General features: G+C 38.3%; 1 protein-coding gene across 1 annotated transcript; it reads left to right on the top strand.

The window, feature by feature from the left end:
* Positions 1–5,141: 5,141 nt before the first annotated feature.
* LOC145783317 (sodium-coupled monocarboxylate transporter 1-like) lies at positions 5,142–20,221 on the top strand. Its single transcript, XM_082595163.1, has 13 exons — positions 5,142–5,282; positions 6,210–6,313; positions 6,917–7,105; positions 7,788–7,853; positions 11,211–11,330; positions 11,584–11,738; positions 12,040–12,180; positions 12,471–12,689; positions 12,945–13,057; positions 13,507–13,664; positions 13,927–14,225; positions 17,991–18,094; positions 19,997–20,221. The coding sequence occupies exons 1-13, from the start codon at positions 5,228–5,230 to the stop codon at positions 20,194–20,196; spliced, it is 1,923 nt and encodes a 640-aa protein (XP_082451289.1). The 5' UTR covers positions 5,142–5,227; the 3' UTR covers positions 20,197–20,221.

Below are 20,221 nucleotides of genomic sequence, written 5' to 3'. Positions count from 1 at the left end.
AGAGGGACGACCAGAGGGAGCGTAGCTTTTCTGACCCCAGAATCTTCTATGGATTGACTGCTGCAATCCTATCATCCCAGGGCAAGTGGAACGAGGGAGAGGGACGATTAAAGATTTCCCTATTGCAATCACTCTTCCGGCATCTCGTCGTTTCAGATGAGTGAGAGTGACGAGTTAAAGATGGGCCGCTACACAATCATGATGAGATTGGGCAACAGCTTTTCGAAGCTTTCATCACTGAACGCCTAGTAAAAGGAAAATTTTCCGACAAAATAAGCAGGAAAAACCCGTTTACTTTCAAAATTTCCAATGCAATAGCAAAAATCAGCATGGGAGACAAGGCAATCAAACGTAAAGAAGACGGAGAATTGCTGCATCGATTCATTGTAATATGAAGAAGTCGACCGGAGCTAGACCTCAAGAAGTGCATCGGAACTTATGACATTAGTGTGGTGCTTCGAGCACTGTTTTCTTCAGATGGATCCCTCCTGCTAGCATATGATAAGACATCAATAGGCTATACTTGATCAGTTGAATACAGGTAGTAACAGACAACGGGAGAAAGTTGACAGGAATGAGGTAACTGTTAGTGAGCAGTCCGAAAACTATTCAGTCCAACTAAGCGTCCTTAAAATGACGCAAACACAGCAGTTGAACATAGTATTGTGGACTCAACAGATGAACTGATAACTTTAATGTTGAAGAATGTTGATGTAGACAGGCCAATGCGCTGAGTTCATCCTCTGGATTGCTGTTCATTTGTGACCGAAGATATGAAAACCTTCATTCAACTAAGTCACGCTGACTGGTAAAGAAGGTTACGCTGACATTGATACTTTTAGCAATAAGTAGCCTACTGTACGATTCTAATGTAATAATACAATGGACGAAAGAATGCCTAACCAAAAAACTACGCCTTAATTCGATTATGCAAATAGCCTACACAGTAACCAAAGTTACGTTTTTATGGTTCGGGACGGTAATCGCCCCTCTGGATCCACCACTGGTCTCACTAGGTCATTTTGGCCGATGCCCAAGAACCCTTGTGTCCAAGGACACCCAAGAAAAGATGGAACGAAGTAAAAAACAACAAACTCAAGTTGAAAAAGTTTTGAAGATTTGATACTTTTAAATATAAAAGCTAACCGATTTGTACAATGCAACACAGTAGGTCAACTGGCCTCACAGGTTGCATGGAACAAGGGTGCCAGGAAAACAGAATCAAAGGATGTGGAGAAAGGAACAGACAAAATTAGGCCACTGTAATTATGAACACATGATTATAACATACAGTCCGTCCAAATAGCTCAGTTGATTGGCGCGTGATTTCGTGAACGAAGAAGCTTCAAGATCAAGCGGAGCTGATTCGGCTCTCGGGGTGTGCGCTTGAGTAGCCAACACACGTTAAGGACTGCTCTCCATTCAGCGGCACCTACAGTAATGAAAGAAATAATTCCCTGGCAACAACACTTGAACAATTGGAAGGCTGCACTCTATCAATCTCTAAAACCGGGCCTGCGTCAGTGGTTCAAAGCCTCTACAAGTATACGAAACTGCCAGGATTAAGCTGTTAAAGAAGCTTTCCCAGTCCGAGGATAAAGATTCAATCGGCCCTGCATCAAGAGCCTCAACAAGTGTGCGAAACTACCAGGAATAACCAATCAAGGCTTTGTCAGTCCGAAGATAAAGATTCAAAGCCAACCAAAACCAACCAACCAACAATCAGTCAATCAATCATGTTAAGTAATAATATTGAACAAGGAAGCAAAGAGGAAGATCCTGCAAGGCTACTTTTAAGACGATTGCACAAGCGTAGTTGTGTAAAAACGTACAACCATCTTCTTACCTCATGATGTATTAAAGAATCTATATAAGTTAGAAGATTAGAAACATGAGATTTTATTGTCTTCATGAGTTAAATTCTGTTTAAGGTATAGAAATTATAATGAGGCATCATATTGGTAAGATATTTGTAAAAAAGGTAAGCAAAGATAATGCAATTAAATCACTTTGGTGTAACACTTGTTAACAGCATACAATAGGGGCCTAAATTACAAGAGTCTCCTACAAGTCAGCAGTTGTAAACTGAGCAAGTAACAATTGAGCTCACAACATTTCAGCATGTGGCTAAAGTTAGTAGGCCTAAATGTGATGAAACTGAGTAAGTAACAACTGAGCAAGCCATAACTTGGCATGTCACAAGTCCGCAAATTTAATTTGGCAAACAATGACCAAGCAAATCTGACGTGAGAACGTAAATCTCATTTGCTGACTTGACAGTAGCTGAAATGTACTTGCTGAGTTGATGCACTTGCTCAGTTGTTGCATGCTGAGTAGTCCGACGACCAGATTACAGCACTCTAGTGAATCAAATGACTTAGCCTAATTTGATGAATAATATAGTTTACTGCCCTGTAGTGGCAGTTTAAAAATAAATAATGCCCGAAAACATATCACACCATAAAAGGGAGCGATACCAACTTCTGTTTGAATCTGTTGAGTGATTGCTGAAATTACATTTTCACCACTACTGACAGTAAAGAGCTAACATCTTCAGACCCAACGATCTAATCCGAAAGCACTTTTTTCATTGTGCAGAAAATAAAGGGGAATGTTTTGAAGGTAAGTTTAATGATTTAAATTTAATACAGCGTCCTTTACGTAAAAAAACATTAAATTTGTCCCAAATAGGTCCCAAAACTTCCCTTGTGGGTGGAGTAAACATCGATAAATTTTTTTCAAACTTTGATTTTATGATCAGTATTCATTACACAGAAACAAAAAAGTGAAGTTGGTTTAAATTAAAATTTAAATATCATCAATATCTGCAACACCCTAGTCCCCATTTTGGACGCCTTCTTGGATTTCGTGTCCCAAAAATGTTCAGAAAAACTGCTACCCTAATTTTTGTTTAGCTCATCGTATGTTCTTTCAAAACCAAGTGAGTTTTTGCTTTTAACAAAAAAAAAGACGAAATCACAAACAGGCATACACTACAAGTCCATGTTAGATTTTCGTTCTTGTTTTGTGTACGGTATGCGGTTTCAACCCTGAAGATTTAGCTTGCATGACTGTTATATTTTTTATTACTTGGTTTACGTTTTGCATGCAATTCCTGTTGTTTTGTGCTCGAATAAAGTGTTATGTTTAATGTTTATGTTGAAAAAGGTTTTCAAACTCAATGGTTCATCTGAAAGGGATGATATACGTGCGTTTTTTCAAGGTGCCATCAGTCATCCAATGGTGTTTTGGTCACTGGTGGGTCTACTGCAGTGGTTCCCAACCTGGGGGTCGCGACCCCCAAGGGGGTCGCAGAGCATTTTATAGGGGGTCGCAAAGCTGTTGCTCATGCAACAACAAAAGTGAATGTAAGTAGGACGAGGTACCGGTCCGCTAGCCATTTTATTCGAATTGCTTGTAGCACAATATTATTGCATCAGTATGGTCGACTGTGATGTAATAAGCGTGACTATAAGTCCTACAGTCACGTTTATTACATCACAGTGGACGCATACTGTGTAGGACTATTCGCTGTAAAATGAAACTTTCTTAACGAAGTAGCCTTGTATATTAGACATTATATTAGCACGACTATACTAGCACGTAACCTCGAATTTCACGGTTAGCTGCAGACCTACAAGGTCAACCATCGCATAGATTTGTCAATAAATGCAAGAAAAACATTTTTAGTGCTGCCTTTAGTTGTATTGTTTGTTAATAGTATACTTGCATTTAGGAAAGAATTTAAGTGGGGATCGCGGTATCTACAAAAATTTTTAAAGGGGGTCACCAAGACAAAAAGGTTGGGAACCACTGGTCTACTGTTTTCCACTTTAAGAATGTTTTTGCTCAAATTGCGTGAAGTCCATTTTAAAGTTCCTTTCTCCTGTTTTATACCAAGATCTGTTCTAAACATTTGCAGTTAGAACTTGTTGCAAAAACGTTAGCTTGCATTGCCATCGGAAAATGAAGAAAATGATTGCAACTATCTTGTTGCTAAGTTTTTTTGCAGCCAATACTAAACTGGAAAAATTTTATAAATAAATTAAATGTACAAAATTGCTATTTTATAGTTCACGGACAGCAACAGTTTGTCGTTCCCATAGTCCAACTTTTAATTTTCTTTGGTAAGCTGTTTGAACATGATTAGTTGCTTCGAAATGAGCATTGTTATGTAAAGTAAATAACAATGTTTGTCGGGAAGCCAGATTTCGTTAACCAAACGAAGGCTGCTACTTCATTGAATACGAGCAACTTTTGAAATACATGAGAACTAAATTAAGATAGGCTATAGTTGCTTAATAAATACATGCCGATTGAAATAATTTGCCAGACTTAATAAAGGTCTCATTATGACGGCGCCAGAAAATTGGAATTTATAAATGTGTGCTCAAGTCTAGCTGGAGCAAACTTTGTCAAACGGTTTTTACGTTTCATCAAACCTGGGGCAAAATATGTTTCTTCAGATTTTGCAAAATTCTTGTTTGTTTAGTTTTTTCTTCTTACTTTTATCAGCCCGTTGGTCTAGTTTAACTTTTGCTTAGTTGACACAATAAGAAAGAAAGTCAGCTCTGCTGAAATATTCAGTTTATCGCTAAAAGTTTCAGAAACGTATAAAAATCAAATAATTAGGTAGGTTTTATTCACCAGACTTATTAAACAAGCCTTTTAATTGGTTCGACTGCACTTTTTGCGATTGGCATTTAAACAAAGGCACATTAGAGTTGATTAAAAATTGGATACTCTTCTCATTTAACGCTTCTGGTATTGTAGAAAGTTTGTCTTTTTACAGAGTGACTCAACCCGTTTGCGTTACTTTTCTTGGACCTGACTCTTTTTAAGAGTAGAAAACCAGTTTTAGGCTTACTCTTCAAAATCTAGTGAAGAAGGGAGAAAAAAAAGTTCCTAATTTAATATTACATATTACTTTTGTAAAAAAAAAAACATGAAATATGAGCGCCAACTACAATATATTATTGTTTACAATAACGCAGTAAACTAAAGTATAGAATAACAAAAGAGTTATTACGATAAAATAAAATAAAAAATTAAGAAAACTTTACGAATTAAACGTGGTTTGATAAAGCAGTAGCTTGTGAGATTAAGTTTAAATCAGACTTTACCTTTTTTATGAAAGGGAAGCCGCCTTGTACATAAAAGAATAACCAATAATATATAGCCAAACTGTTTTTGCCATAGCTTGTGCTGTAGTAGCAAATCAACAAAAATGGTCCAAGAACATGTTGACAACTTTGGAGCTGCTGATTTGGTTGTATTTATAGGTAAGGTTGACATACAATGTTGCTAACTTAATTAGTGGCCTCCTTAAGCACTTTTTGTATGTTATCGTAATTATTCTGTCACCACAATGAACGAGACCTTACAAGTTCAGTTCACTTGTTTTTATTTGTGGCCAAGGATCTTAGCTCGGATGTTGCATCAAATATCATATGAATTTGTTTATGATTTGTTTGAATTGAATTGTTTATGAATATGGTAATGTTCGATGCTTTTATAACTATTGGATACAATAAAAACATCGATCTACAATAATTAAGCTTACTTTAAACAATGAGGATATCCTGTAAGGTGATTTTAAAAAAAAAAATTTATGAAGCCAAATAAAACGAAGCATTGCCTCATAGGTGTAAATGGCGTTTAGTCGAAAACAAAAACGAATGTATTCACTAAAATCGAATTGCAATTTTTGGAAACCAAATTCAAAGAATTTTGTATTGAAATACTTTTTTATTTTCAAATATTTTATTACCTACCTAAATCTTAACAATTAGTGTAGTCTCAAAGAACATTACGCTGGACAACTTTTATACAGCGACTTTCCGTTTAGCGATAAATAATTAATGAGTAGAACAACTTACGCACACCGACATTTTTGATGCAAGCAGAAACTTTACATTGTTAGTTTCAGTAAATGAGTCAGTATCAGTGGCTCAACGCCTTGAATTACTGTGCAGAAGTTTAAAAGTTGTCAGAATTAACGTCCATAAAGGTGTTTCTTTCAATCCGTCGATGATTTACTCCGCATTTAAATAACATACTGTAATTAATATTGCGATGAGGGCTCATTGCTCATTGATAACAATGGAATAGGTAGGCTACAATAGCGCATAAACTACTGTACAACATGAAAAAATAATTTTAATATCAATTGTAGCTTACAAAATTAAAAATCTAAATCTTTCACTTAGGTGTTCTTGGAATCTCGGTCGGGGTCGGAATCTATTATGCTATCACTGACAGAAAAGCAAAGGACGTGGACAACTATTATTTTGGCGATAGAAATATGTCACCGGTAAAAAATTTCAATTTGTCTGGTCTGTGAGCTTCATCAGTAAAAAAGTCAAATTGATTGAAAAAAATATTTTAAACTTGTATATGAAAATGTTGTTCACTAAAACCTACAAGTTGCAACAATATTTTCTTTTGAATGCAGTATTACTTTCTTGACTTGAGCACTGAATGTGTTAGCTACATGTAGGCCAACTTTGTCCATGCAAGTGGTTAAAACTTTCTTCAAGTTCTGGTTAAAGCTATGACACTTTGTCTTTGTAATCATCTCACACTTTAAGCCAACAATCAATACAATGAACACACACAGCTTAATAAAGCACAACATTATCTAAAACACTGGTTTTAAAATTTTTATAGCTGTCCATTTCAAAAACTTTCCATAGTCAATGTCAGCTTTTACTATTTTAGTCCTTTCTAACCGTTTAAATATCAAGACAATCTAATATATGAACAAATTCTGTAACAGCGACAAATTCAAGTTCGTAAGCAATAGAAAGTAATAGGTTTTCACGGTGTCTCATTAAACTGATTCATTTTTTTATTTTAACTGACCTCCAACTAACAATTTTTTATCTTTTAATAATAATCTTCCTGCTTTTGCCAGTTTCCCGTTGGTCTTTCCATCTCAGTGACGTTTGTATCAGCCATCACCATCATCGGATTCCCCGCTGAGACGTATTTTTATGGGACGGTCATGTTTTGGTTTGGCGGGTTCATCGTGGTCCCTTACATGGTCGCTGGCTTGTATTACATTCCATTAATCCACCGAATAAAAGTATCCTCAATTTACGAGGTTGGTTTGTGTTTGTTTACTAACACAGTAATTCACATGAAAGTTGTTGCGAATATGAGTAGTCTGTCATAAGCAATTAATCTGGAAATTAAGTCAGGTTTCGTGAATATTCTGTTTATAAACATGTTGTTTACTAACACAGTAATTCACATGAAAGTTGTTGCGAATATGAGTAATCTGTCATAAGCAATTAATCTGGAAATTAAGTCAGGTTTCGTGAATATTCTGTTTATAAACATGTTACTTCGGTAAGTAAATTAAAGTTAGCAGGTGTTAGAACAGAACTCTTTGTTTTAAATATAGATATTTAACAACACGATTTTTTTCGTTCTTACATTAAAATATTAAAGAAAATGCTTCGCCATTGTGTCGACAAGTAGGGATCAAATTTATGTACAAACTATAGAACTACTGATAAAATTTCGAAACAGCGCATGTTCCATCGTTTGCTTTGTTGTGGTGTGATGGGACTTTGCAATCGCACAACGTTGTGATTGTTTTCTATTCTTTTCCAACAAACACTCCTTTTTACATTAATTCAACGTCTGCATTCGTTGAATCAACGTGCGATGGAATATTTTGCTATCAGAATCAATAAATTTGTGGATTGAGTAGATTTTCAAACTTCCATGTTGAAACCATGAAAGAAAGATGATCCATGATTTTTCATTGTGTGTTTCAGTTCTTAGAGCTTCGCTTTCACAGTCATCTGAGAAAATGTGCTTCGATTATTGCAATATTCACGATGGTGAGTTTTAAATGCTGTCGTGTTCAACTACTGTACTGTAGAAGTCACCACAGTTTTAACCTGTCCACTTTATCAGCTTTTGATATTACAATAACGGTAATTAGTAATAGGATATTACGCTATGCTTAGGCTTAAATCATAATTGTATTCTTCAAACACCACATATCATCACAGCCATCGATATAGAAAAAAAAGTAAGTACGGCGGTAAAGGTAAAGGTAGTCCCATGCTTGATTCAAGTGTCGGGTATGAGAAGATAAGGTTCTCATTGTACTAAGCCTTCGGCACTAAGAGAGTAGGGTGGCGAGTTCCTTTCTCTCGGCCGCCTTTCCTGCAGAAATTATGCCCACCCAATTTATTACACCTTAAGTAGAGGTGAGCTTAACTAGAGGTGAGGTGAGCTTGCTGAGGGGTCGATAGAACACAGAGAAGACCTGTACTTCTGCTTTATGGACTACAGCAAAGCTTTCGACCGCGTTAGACATGAGCCACTCATGGAGATGCTTGACAGCTTAGACACAGATGGTAAAGACCTTCGACTTCTCAGAAATCTCTACTGGGATCAATCAGCAGCAGTCCGGATAGATGGCGAGCTGAGCAAGTGGACACAAATTCGGAGAGGTGTTAGACAGGGGTGCGTAGTTTCACCTGATCTTTTCTCACTCTACGGCGAAATGATCTTACGACATCTAGATGACGAAGAAGGCGTCTCTGTAGGCGGACAACACTTCAACAACATAAGATACTCAGACGACACAGTACTAATCGCCACATCAAACTCCAGTTTACAAAATTTACTCAACATAGTCATTAAGCAAAGTGAGAACCTTGGCCTTAATTTGAATGCAACAAAAACCTTCTGCATGACCATCTCATCAAAAGAAATAACTCCAGTATGCACTATCAAAATACAAAATACAACAGTCTCACAAGTAAATAGTTTCAACTATCTGGGTTCTATGGTCACTTCGAATGGTCGATGCTGGAGCGACGTAAAATCAAGAATTGCACAATCCAAACAAGCTTTCATCAAAATGGACAAAATACTGAAATCTAATTCAATCTCTCTAAACACTAGAATAAGAATTTTACATGTGTACATTTGGTCAGTTCTGCTATATGGCTGTGAATCCTGGACTGTATGCCCGAAGATAGAGAAGAAGATCAACAGTGCTGAAATTTGGTTCATTCGTAGAATGATGGGAATTAACTGGATGGATAAAATCACTAACGAAGAAGTGTGGAGACGCTCTGGGTGCACCCCTGGCGTCCTCATCACAACTATCAAAAAAAGGCAAATGACATTTATCGGGCATGTCTACCGCAAACGCGAAATTGAACACTCGGTAATGATGGGGCGATTTCCTGGTCAGAGGCACCGGGGACGTCCACGTTTGGAAATGTTCAAAAATCTTTCAACATGGACAAACCAAAATTTTGAAAACCTAATTAGAAGTATGGACAATCGATCGTTGTGGAGACTCACGGTAGCCGACGCCTTATTCAGGCATGGCCGATGATGATGATGAAGTAGAGGTGAGCGGTGTTTTCAACAACCATCTGAAGCCGGAAAGCGAACCTTCTCCGTTACGCTATCCCACCGCCTAGTACATGGGTAATCATTTGCTCTTCCCAAATTTTGTGCGGGGTACCCTGCACATGACCAGTAAACGAAAGCCTTCTAATGGCAAGAAAGTTAATCTTTCATCTTCTATTAAAGTTTAACGTCAACTTCAGTTTTAAAGCAATTTGTATCGCCTTTTGTGTACGACGTGACTGAAAATGCTGCTCCTTCTGGAAAAAGCCTTGCCCTCCTTATAAAATTAATTTAGTTACGCTACTGCCTGTGCTATGTCTTTAGTCTATTTAGTTCAGAGGTGACGAACCTGCGGCCCGCGGGCCGCATGTGGCCCGTCAAAGAATTTTGTGCGGCCCGCAAAACAATTTGACAATCGCTCATGCATTAAAGACAAAAGACATCTCAAAGCTGTCAGATGTCACTAAGTATTTAAACGACTTAAATGGACAACTTCAAGGGCCAGATCAACTGTTGCACTCGATATTTTCCAAGATCACATCTTTCATGTCAATGCTAAGCCTTTGGGGAATCAGTTGAAAGATAACAGTTGCACGCATTTTCCAACATTGAAAAAACACAATCCAACTTCATGTACTCTATACGCTTTGGAATGTTCAAGTCTTTTGGAAAGTTTTAATGTTAGATTTCAGGATATCAAAAGCAAAGAACTGGAGCTTGATGTCTTTTTTACTCCCTTCGATGTTACACCTGCTTCTGCACCCTATGAGCTCCAACTTGAACTCATAAAACTACAGAGTGATGACACGCTAAAAGCGATGTATGTGAACAAGCCGTTGCTTGAATTTTATCGTGTATGTTTATCAAAGGAAAAGTTTCCGAACGTGGGAGCTCACGCTCTCAAATGGTCATCTGTTTTCGGCAGCACATGCGAACAGTTCTTTTTTAAAATGCACTTTACAAAAAGTCGTTGCAGGTCGACGCTGACAGATGAAAATCTTAGTAGGCTATGCAGTTGAGAGTTGCCACATCGTCTGTTCGACGTAATATTGAACGCTTAGTCAAGCGAAAAACTTTCCAAAAATCCCACTAAGCAAAAAAAAATTCAATGCTTCAATATTATTTTTTAATATTTTATGCTTCAATGCTGCATTAGATAGCTTCAGCTGTATGATTCGTATGGGCTTTTGTTTGTTGTTTGAAAAAGAAATTTCATTAACTGATTTGTTGTTTCGGAGCATAGGCTAATGGTCGAAACTTTTAGTCAACTCGAGCAAAAAGGATAGAGCCAAAAAAAAAGAAATCATACTCATGTGAAAGCAAACTCTGCATAAATTAAACTGTCTTCATTATCAGTGCAAGTACTTTTGCTCTATTCTTTTTGCTCAAGTTGATTTAATTGATTTGTTTTTATTTTTTTACTGTTGTATGTTTCGATTCTGCGTAAGATAATTTCAACCGTGTGGGTTTCAATTACTTTCATCTGCCGTTTGTTACTTTTCATGAATAACATCTTGAGTCGCTTCTAAAAGATTTCATAGTAGGTTACGATTAAAAAAATGTGTGGCCCGATAACTCATGTGTAATTGACAAAGTAGCCCGCTACCGCAAAAAGGTTCGTCACCCCTGATTTAGTTGTTTAAGTTAGGCTACTCTGCGGACAAAGCGCAGTTGAGTGTAATTCAGCACAGTCTTTGTACGAGTTGTTTGCTATTTAATTATGCTTGACACTGTTGAATAAACAACACAAGGGGATTCATTCTGGAAAACATTTACCGGGGTAGCTTATTCACGTTAAAAGCGCATGTATGTATTTTCAGGTTGTTTATATGGGCATGACTATCTACATACCTGGTTTGGCCCTCAATGCAGTGACACCACTAAGCTTAGGCTGGACAATTGTACTTACAAGTGCGATTTGTACTTTCTACACAACTCTGGTGAGGTTACGCCATTATTCTATGCTTATAGCCTTTGAGCTGTCCTACGTGGCTCTAAATAGCCAAACTCTTATTTTTAGGCTTAGACTACTGTAAATCGTGTAGCCTATAACAAACCAGGCAAGTGTTGCTTCTAAAAGTCATTAAAGCTTTTTTGCTTTGTTATTTCTTTCAACATACGAATACTTGCGCTTTATACAGCAATCAAAGCTTAAAAATGGGATATTTTTATTCAATTATTTGATTTTTGTAGGGAGGTATGAAAGCTGTGATTTGGACCGATGTTCTACAGACGGTTACTATGGCAGCAGGTGCCTTTGCTGGTTTGATAAAAGTTGTCTTGATGGTCGGTGGGTTTTCGGTGGTTTGGCCAGCAGCAGAACGAGGAGGGAGAGTAAATACCTGGAAGTGAGAAAAATTTATCCTTTGATGCATATGGAGTAGGCTACACGAGGTTTAATGGCGGTCGAAATTCAATTTCATATTACTTAATAGCCTACCAAAATTTTGTTAACCGCCACATTTATCATGTTTTGTTACTAAATCACTTTGACATAATGAAATCATTCTTATAGATTAACTAGCCTAAATATCCGTTCGATTTGTGCTGTCACTTTTTAAAATCATGTTTGCCAATGGGTTTAGTAAACATTTTTTAATTGCACCTTTGACGTTGAATAAAAAAGTCTTATTTTTTCTATGAATGCAGCTTTAACCCAGACCCTACCATTCGCTATACAGTATGGACATTTTTAATTGGACAATCACTTGGGAATTGCAGACTGACTTGTATAAACCAATCCATTTGCCAAAGATACCTTACCTGTGGGAGCATTAAATCAGCAAGAAAGTATTAAACTTGTTCAAACAGCTATATTGGTTAATAATTAAACTATTTTTAACATTATCTAGATGTCAAAAAACAATAGTTCATACGACTACAAAAGATGTAGAGTTTAGACTTCCGCTTATTTCAACAAAACTACTGCTTATAATTTTTTTGTAACCTCACATGATCGTTTCCGATAGGTGAAGCTACTAATAAACAACGAACTGTTAGTAAAAAAACAATTTTTTGATATAGTTTATGATTTAACTTTGCGTGACATAGAACAATGTAGCCTATATATATTTTTACAGAGCTGCTTTCATATCCATATTTCCAACTATCATTTTGTCCTCTGTTGCGGTTTTAACTGGAGCAGCTATGTACACCTACTATGAAGGTTGCGATCCTCTTAGTTCCGGAAAAATTCAAAAGCCAGATCAAATGATGCCATATCTCGTGTTGGAAATTTTTCAAGACACTCCTGGCATGGCTGGACTTTTTGTTGCCGCTGGTTTTAGTGGAACTTTAAGGTGAATGATTTAAAAAAATTGCGAATAGTTGGTGTGAAAAGTCGTTAGAGTTAAAAGGACTGGTGGGGCTTTATTTCTTCTTCCTTTGTTTTCTCCAGGTTTTTAGTTTTTTTTAAATCTGTTTTCTGGTGTTAGAGTCTTGTTATTAGGCCTAAAACTGATATGTTTAATCCAAACGTGTTGCGTATTATCTTGCCCACCTTTCCACGTTCTATTCACTGTAGGCTACTGTACTTCATCTATTATTGTTTACAGCACAGTATCTTCTGGAATAAATGCGTTGGCTGCTATCACACTGGAGGACTTCATACTTGTGATGAAACCAAAATTAAGTCAAACGACAAGAGTTACAATTAGCAAAGGAATGGGTAAGTACAACGATTCTTTATATAAATAAAGTTATTTTGTGAAGTGAAATAACGTTTCCAGTACGTTTGTACCAAAATCGCAATCCTTGTTTGTATCAATTAAGAGTTCTATCATTCTATCGCAAGCTCATGAAATTCCCTGCATTGATGAGAAACTTAATTTAAAAAAAGAGGGTCCTTCTCTTGTATCGTTACTCAAGCCAACAAACGTTTGAAAACGAACGCTCCCTTTTTCTAACAAATTTTTGACTTATCTTGAGATTGTTTGCTGTCTAGTTGCTTTTTAGATAATTCAAACTTCCTATCAAACCGTATTCTCTATTGTTAGATTTATAGGCCTGTAGCTATCATAGGCCTGCAGTAATGAAAAGGGAAAATTGCGTATAAAAATGAAAGCTGTATTCAAATATTATTGTAGGCTTATTGTCAATCTATCATACATTTGTCAGTGTTTGGATTGGGTGCATTGGTGATGTGCGTCGCGTTCATCGTCTCAACCCTGGACGCAACAGTCATGAGAGTTGTTTTCACACTTGGTGGCGCTCTTGAGGGACCTTTGCTTGGAGTCTTTACTCTTGGGATTTTGTTTCCGTGGTGTACAAGCCTGGTAAGCTTACTGCAGCCGATATTCTAGACTTGGCCTACTACAGCGGACAGAGTATAACAGTCTTACTATACTGCAGAAGACAGATTTACAACCTTATTACACTACAGTTGACAGAAAACTACCAACAAGACTAATGTTATATTACAGAGTTCAACATCCCGTATCACATGGACGCGTAATATGTGTGCATATCTGAAGCAAATAAATAAATAAAAACAAGCTTTGATTTTATTAACTTCATCATGATTTAATTGCATCACAGGGAGCGGGTATCGGGCAAATTATTGGCTCCATATTTTCGTGCTGGTTGGCCGTTGGAAGCCTGCTGTACGGACAAGCAGCAAACACCAGGCTGCCTGTATCTGTTGAGGGGTGCCCTGTTGCCACAACGACTGTATTTCTGGATAACGGAACACTTATTTCCCCCACTCACGATTATTACTTACCAGCTAGCAATGCTACCATAGCTTCCAGCGCGTCTGATTGGTTCACTACGCCTTTGCAAAACTTTGTCGGTTCCATGCAGGCAACAACTGAAGCTCCAAGCGAAACTTCCTCCGGGTATGCAAATTCTTCATTGTTTAAGCTTATTTTGTTTGTCAGTCCAAGGGTACAGTGGTGTAGACAGGGGGTACGGGGGGTACTTTTGCATCTGGGCCTTTCCAAGTGACCCGAAAACTTAAAAAGCTACAGCGTATTCTTTGGATAGGCTATAGTGCACTTTTCTTAAAGTATCTTGATTTGGGGCAAGAAGATTTTATTGGCATCCGGGTTAAATGGTAGGCTAAACACTAGAATATAACCATCGAATCGACAAAGAAGAAAGTAAAGCATGAACCGTAAGAAATAAAAGAATAGGTTTCGAAAACAGAAAATTATTTTTTTCCTTGTTGATTTTATGATTATGTTCTAGACCAGGGGTCACCAACCTTTTTTTTGCATGCGCATGCAACTCTTATGCTAGAAAAGAACGCATTTCGTACCCAGTATCCAGCGTTAGATGTTGTTACTATTTATCTTAGAATACCGCAGCAACAAAATTAGTCGAACAACGCTACTGCCAGGCCAAGTTCCTTTAACAACACTTTTGACTTCTTTAACAATGCCTAATAAACGAGGCCACTTGTTTTGCGCACTTGTAGCGAGGCGAGCGGTTTCATCAGAATATTCATCGTCAAGCAAGAGTGGTGTTGTCACTTCGTTTTACAAATGATATCTTGCAATTAACAGTTTCAGCAAAAAAGGAAATGTTTGACACATCGCAATACAGGCACCAATAGTGACCTGCAAACATATTAGTGAAAAATAGGCTCCAATAACAGGGAGAAAGAAACCAGTAAAACAAACGCTTGTGGAAATCACCGAAAAAACGTTTCTATCGTAACATTCGTAACTCATGAACAGTGTTCCCTCTAAAGTCTAAAAAAGCAATGAGTTGGTTTTTCATCCTTTTTTTGAGAGTCTCTAAAACCGTCTTTCTTTGATTATTAGACAACTGTCAGTCTGTCACTTGCGGTGCTTATCAGCATGGCAAGAATTGGTGATTAACAACATTTTGCAGTACTACTAAGCTAAATATTTTCGTATTACAATCAGAAAAAGCCTTTAAATTTATATATAATATTTTGCCAATTTTTTTTAAATTGAGTTGGCACACCGACCTATTTTTCAAACAAAAACTTGCATAAAGGAACACTGCTCATGAAACACAATAGCGGTGAAACGCACACTAACTTAGTGTTTACATGACATTTACAAACTTAAAATAAGCAACTCTATGCTCACAGACAATTTCGAAATTGGAAAACAGATGTTTAAATCAACCACTGGGACAGTGTGGCTGGACATCGCATTGGAATAACTTTAAGCGACCCCCACCTAGAACTACAATCTGATTGGTCGGTCGGTGGAATCGTATGCAAAGCGAAAATATGCTTCCCGGAAAGTTTTTTTTGCCTTCATGCTCTTTAACTCCTCAAGAAAAGTATTTTTGTTTATACTTGTACGCTGATACCTTTCGCGGGCCGCACATAACAGCGTGGCGGGCCGCGTTCTAGACTATAGAGTTTACCGGCTCAAACTATCTTCTCAACGGCCCTGCTTATACCACTAATTATTTAAATTCATGTAATAAGTTGAAGTTCGTCATTAATAGCATGATCATAACTTTGTGGACCTGTGGACCAGCAGCATTAATGTTAAAAAAATCATTTTATCTGCACTTGTGTAACATCTCAATCCAATTCAGGAAAGTAGCCAACTAAGTTTATTCATCAAATATCGATATGGTATGACAGGCATAGCCTTCTGTAATTTAGTTAGTTGAATGAGTAGAGCACTGACTGCTCTTTGGTGTAGTGTTGGCAACATTGCCAACTTGGGAATTTAAAAGATAAAAGGACCTTCTGCCAAAGAAGCCGAAACTAAGGTGTCGCCTAATTTAAATTTTAGTATTCGAAATCCACTCAGCTTCCATGTTTAACAGAAAAACCTTCACGTAAAATTGAAATTTTGCCGAAGTTTTGCCGAATGGACATTTTGCCGAAACTCATTTTGCCGAAAGGACTAAATACCGAATGGACAAATTGCCGAAATTATACAAATGCATTATAGGCTATGTATTACCATAACCTAATAACACATAGCCTAAATGTCATTCACAAACAGATTTCACTCACAAATTATGTGCGACAGCGCGTAAGTAGGCCTATCCGACAGAAGTGTTATATGTATAAGCAAACATCTAATACTGATCTCCAAAACCTGTGGAGAGTGGAGACTGCATATATACTTATAGATGAGACTTGGTGTCACTTCAAACTGATTTCCAAAAACTGTGGAGACTGTATATAAAGCAATTTTTAGGCAAACAACAGTAGCAAAGTAATTACTACTTCAAAGCCACTGCTTGCATGGTAACGAGACTTGGTGTCACTTCAAAATAATTACCAGTTCAAAAGGCACTGCTTGCATAGTAACGATACTTGGTGTTGCTTCAAAGTAATTTTTAGGCAAACAACAGTAGCAAAGTAATTCTATTTCAAAGGCACTGCTTGCATAGTAACGTGACTTTGTGTCACTTCAAAGTAGTTTTTTTCCAAATTGTTTCGGCAATTTGTCCATTAGGCAAAATGTCCTTCGGCAAAATGTCTTTCGGCAAAATGTCCGCGCACGGTCTACTTCAGAGGTGGGCAAACTACGGCTCGCGGGCCGCATGCGGCCCGTAACAATTTTCTGTGCGGCCCGCGAAAGCCTGAAGCAAATATACAACGAAATAATCGTAAAATTGCTTGAAAATTTTAATTACTACAATGACTTAATTAAACTTTTTTTTTTATATATTTCATCTTGATAAAGATAAATTATAGTCTTTTGTCGCATTGTAGTAGTTTGTTTCCCCAGCCACATTGCGATCTTGCATGAATGAATGGCTAATATTAGTGTCAAAGCAGCCATTGCTAAACAGCCGATTGCGTCACAATCGAAATTTCTGACTTCGGTCTGCCGCATCATGAGACTTTCTTTTTCGTTTTAGTCTTGGATCAAGGCCAAGACTCTTGGTGTTGGTAGAGTGAAAATCGACGATTGCGACTGTTTTTTTGATTATGTAAATTCTCTCACAGATGTATTCTGTTTAATTCGCTCAAAGTGCGTCTGGCAAAGTGTTATCTTGATTGCATTCAAATAAATAATTGAAACAAACATTTTTTATATCTTTTATGTAATACATGTAGGCTACTGTATATAAAATCTCCGTTTCTTTCGTCACTTTAAAAATAAATAAAAGCTTGTGTTTTGACTATTTTAGATTTGATGTTTTGGCTTATAATCTTAATTATAGCCTACTATACTGCGGCCCTCGAACAAATATTTTGCTAACAAAAACTTGCATAAAGAGAACACCGCTCGTGAAACACAATAACAGTGAAAAGCACACTAGTGTTTACATGACATTTACAAACTTAAAATAAGCAACCCTATGCTCACAGACAATTTCGAAATTCGAAAACAGACGTTTTAATCAACCACTGGGACAGTGTGGCTGGACATCGCATTGGAATGACTTTAAGCAACCCCCACCTAGAACTATAATCTGATTGGTCGGTCGGTGGAATCGTATGCAATGCGAAAATATGCTTCCCGGAAAGTATTTTTTGCCTTCGTGCTCTTTAACTCCTCAAGAAAAGTATTTTTGTTATACTTGTACGCTGATGCCTTCCGCGGGCCGCAGCGATACAGCGTGGTGGGCCGCCAGTTGGTGACCCCTGGCCTACTGTATAAGCCATTTATTGCTTTATTTTTAAACCAAAAACTTTTAATTTATAGTTCAAGTCTTGCAACAACATTCTATGCCATCTCCTTCCTTTATTTCGTGATTTTGTCGACTATCGTCACTGTTGTCTCTGGACTTTTGGCATCATTTATAACAGGTAGGCGTTCGAACTTAATAGCCTTTACTTCATAAATATCAATCTCGCCTGCAAAAGTTTCAAATTGGTAGGCAAAGTCGTATAGTTGTGATTGGGCCAGCACATTCAATAGATTGTAAATGGGAATTTCGATTTCGTATTGCTGCTGCAAAATAATGTCAATTCTACGTCATGCGTCTGGCGTTCGTTTTGACAGAAACATATTGTTTGAAAAAAATGATTGAGTTGCATGCATTCTCTACAGCAGGGGTCCGCAAATACTTTTTGGTGCGACCCAAAAAGCAATCGTTCAAAATCTTCGCGACCCAAACGTTTCGGAATGCGCAAAACACTTTGCAAATTAATATCAATTCCAATACGGTCGTCCCCGCTTATTAAGGCTACATCGGGACCGGACGATTTTGGCTTATTAAGCGGGGGACAATTTTCTACCACTCCTATACCTTCAGTAATTCCGAAATGGACCAAATTGGGCTTAATAAGCGGGTGGACCTATTAACCGTGTGCTTCGTCGTCGTCGTGTGTGCCTCTTGGGCCGAGGGTCTACTCTATCCTTTTACCGCCCGATTCAAGATGTTCCCGGACTACACTGGAAGGCTACTAGAGAGCAGCCAGTCTTTAGTTTCATCATCCATGACACGCAGACCTTCCACTCCGTTAGGTGGTTTGAAGATGGTACAATCATTGATGATGTGGTCTGCGGTCTGTTCCTCGGCACCACAATCACAGGAGGAAGAAGAGGCCGATTCCTCATTGGTGCATATGGTTGAGCGGAAAAGCCCGACGCCCGTACGGAGACGGTTGAGGCGCACTCATGCTTGTCTTTGTAGTGTCAGGCCGATTGGGCATGTGTCGGCGTCGGGGATAAACGAATGGAGTCTGGTGGTACTTGACTTCCATTCAGAATTCCATTTATAGTCAGCCCAAGTAGCCGCAGAGATGAAGTTCATCTGCTTCGTTGATCAGAAGTTGAGCGACTGGCACGATTGGATGTCTTGATTTCAGTCGACGGGGGTGCTGGTTTGAGGTAGCAGAGATCTTGTGGCTAAGAGGATGGTTAGGCTCTAGTGCCCGTCGGCCAAGAAACAGAGTGGCTTCTTCGCGACGAAGCTCCGCAGGTTGGATGCCAGCGAGAATAGCAAAATTGTCCAACGGTGTGGGACGCAGTCACCCGGTAACTGTGCGCAGGGCGCTGTTTATGGCAGTGAGCACTGCGGCACCAAACATATGCACAGTACTCTGCTGAAGAGTAGACAAGGGCTAAGGCTGCTATACGCAAAGTGTCAGCACTGGCCCCCCAGCTGGAGCCTGCCAGGCACTTGAGTAGTGCAGCGCGAGATGTTATTTTCTTGCGCAGTGACACGAAATGGTGGCGGTATGTGAGCGATCTGTCTAGTATCACCCCAAGATATTTTGGTTCGGGGCAGAAGGACAGAAGTTTTCCATTGTAGCTCACGATCAGCTTCCGATTGTGTAGGTGGAAAGCTGCCGCCAATGTTTTGGTTTCGCTGAGTTTCAGTCGCCAGTTCTGGAGATAAGCTGAGAGAGTTTTCATGCCCTGCCTCAAGGTGTCTTCCAGGCTATAACCGTGGGTTAACTACTGTACTGCAATCGAAAGTATAAATTTTCTTGTAGCCTACCAACTTGTACGAAACTCAGGACATCAAAGACTATATGATTGTATTTATTTTTGCCATACAAGTTATATTTATGGTAAGTTTAAGCCGTTTTGCGACCCACTGCGGATGGTCTCGCGACCCAAATTTGGGTCGCGACCCACTATTTGCGGACCCCTGCTCTACAGAATGCAAGTGACAGCGACCAAGCATACCTAGCCTACCCAATGTCATACTCTAAGCATGCATTAACGTTATGTAACTAATATATCGTTGGTTATTGCAGGAGCAAATAAGCCATGCGAAACAGATCCATTGCTTTTCGTTCCGTTTATTGACAACAAGATCTTTCCTGAAAAAGTGAGAAACTTCTTCCGTTTTGGTGTTCCTCCGCTCATCACCGAAGCAGAAAACAACAATGGCTTCGAAAGCTCGGAGGAATACAAACTCATGTTGACTATCGATGGAAAAGAAAGCGTTTTGTAATTTCTATGCCTATGACCAAATACAG

Source organism: Aplidium turbinatum, chromosome 14 (assembly GCF_918807975.1).
Source record: "Aplidium turbinatum chromosome 14, kaAplTurb1.1, whole genome shotgun sequence".
Taxonomy (NCBI): domain Eukaryota; kingdom Metazoa; phylum Chordata; class Ascidiacea; order Aplousobranchia; family Polyclinidae; genus Aplidium; species Aplidium turbinatum.
Note: the sequence above shows the minus strand (reverse complement) of the source record. Positions and strands in the feature narration are given on the sequence as shown.

Excerpts from the sequence above, each read along its gene's own strand:
- LOC145783317 (XM_082595163.1), top strand. The coding sequence starts at position 5,228 with ATGGTCCAAGAACATGTTGACAACTTTGGAGCTGCTGATTTGGTTGTA. Across the intron at positions 7,854-11,210 it reads TTATTGCAATATTCACGATG|GTTGTTTATATGGGCATGAC; the intron begins GTGAGTTTTAAA and ends ATGTATTTTCAG. Across the intron at positions 18,095-19,996 it reads TTTGGCATCATTTATAACAG|GAGCAAATAAGCCATGCGAA; the intron begins GTAGGCGTTCGA and ends TGGTTATTGCAG.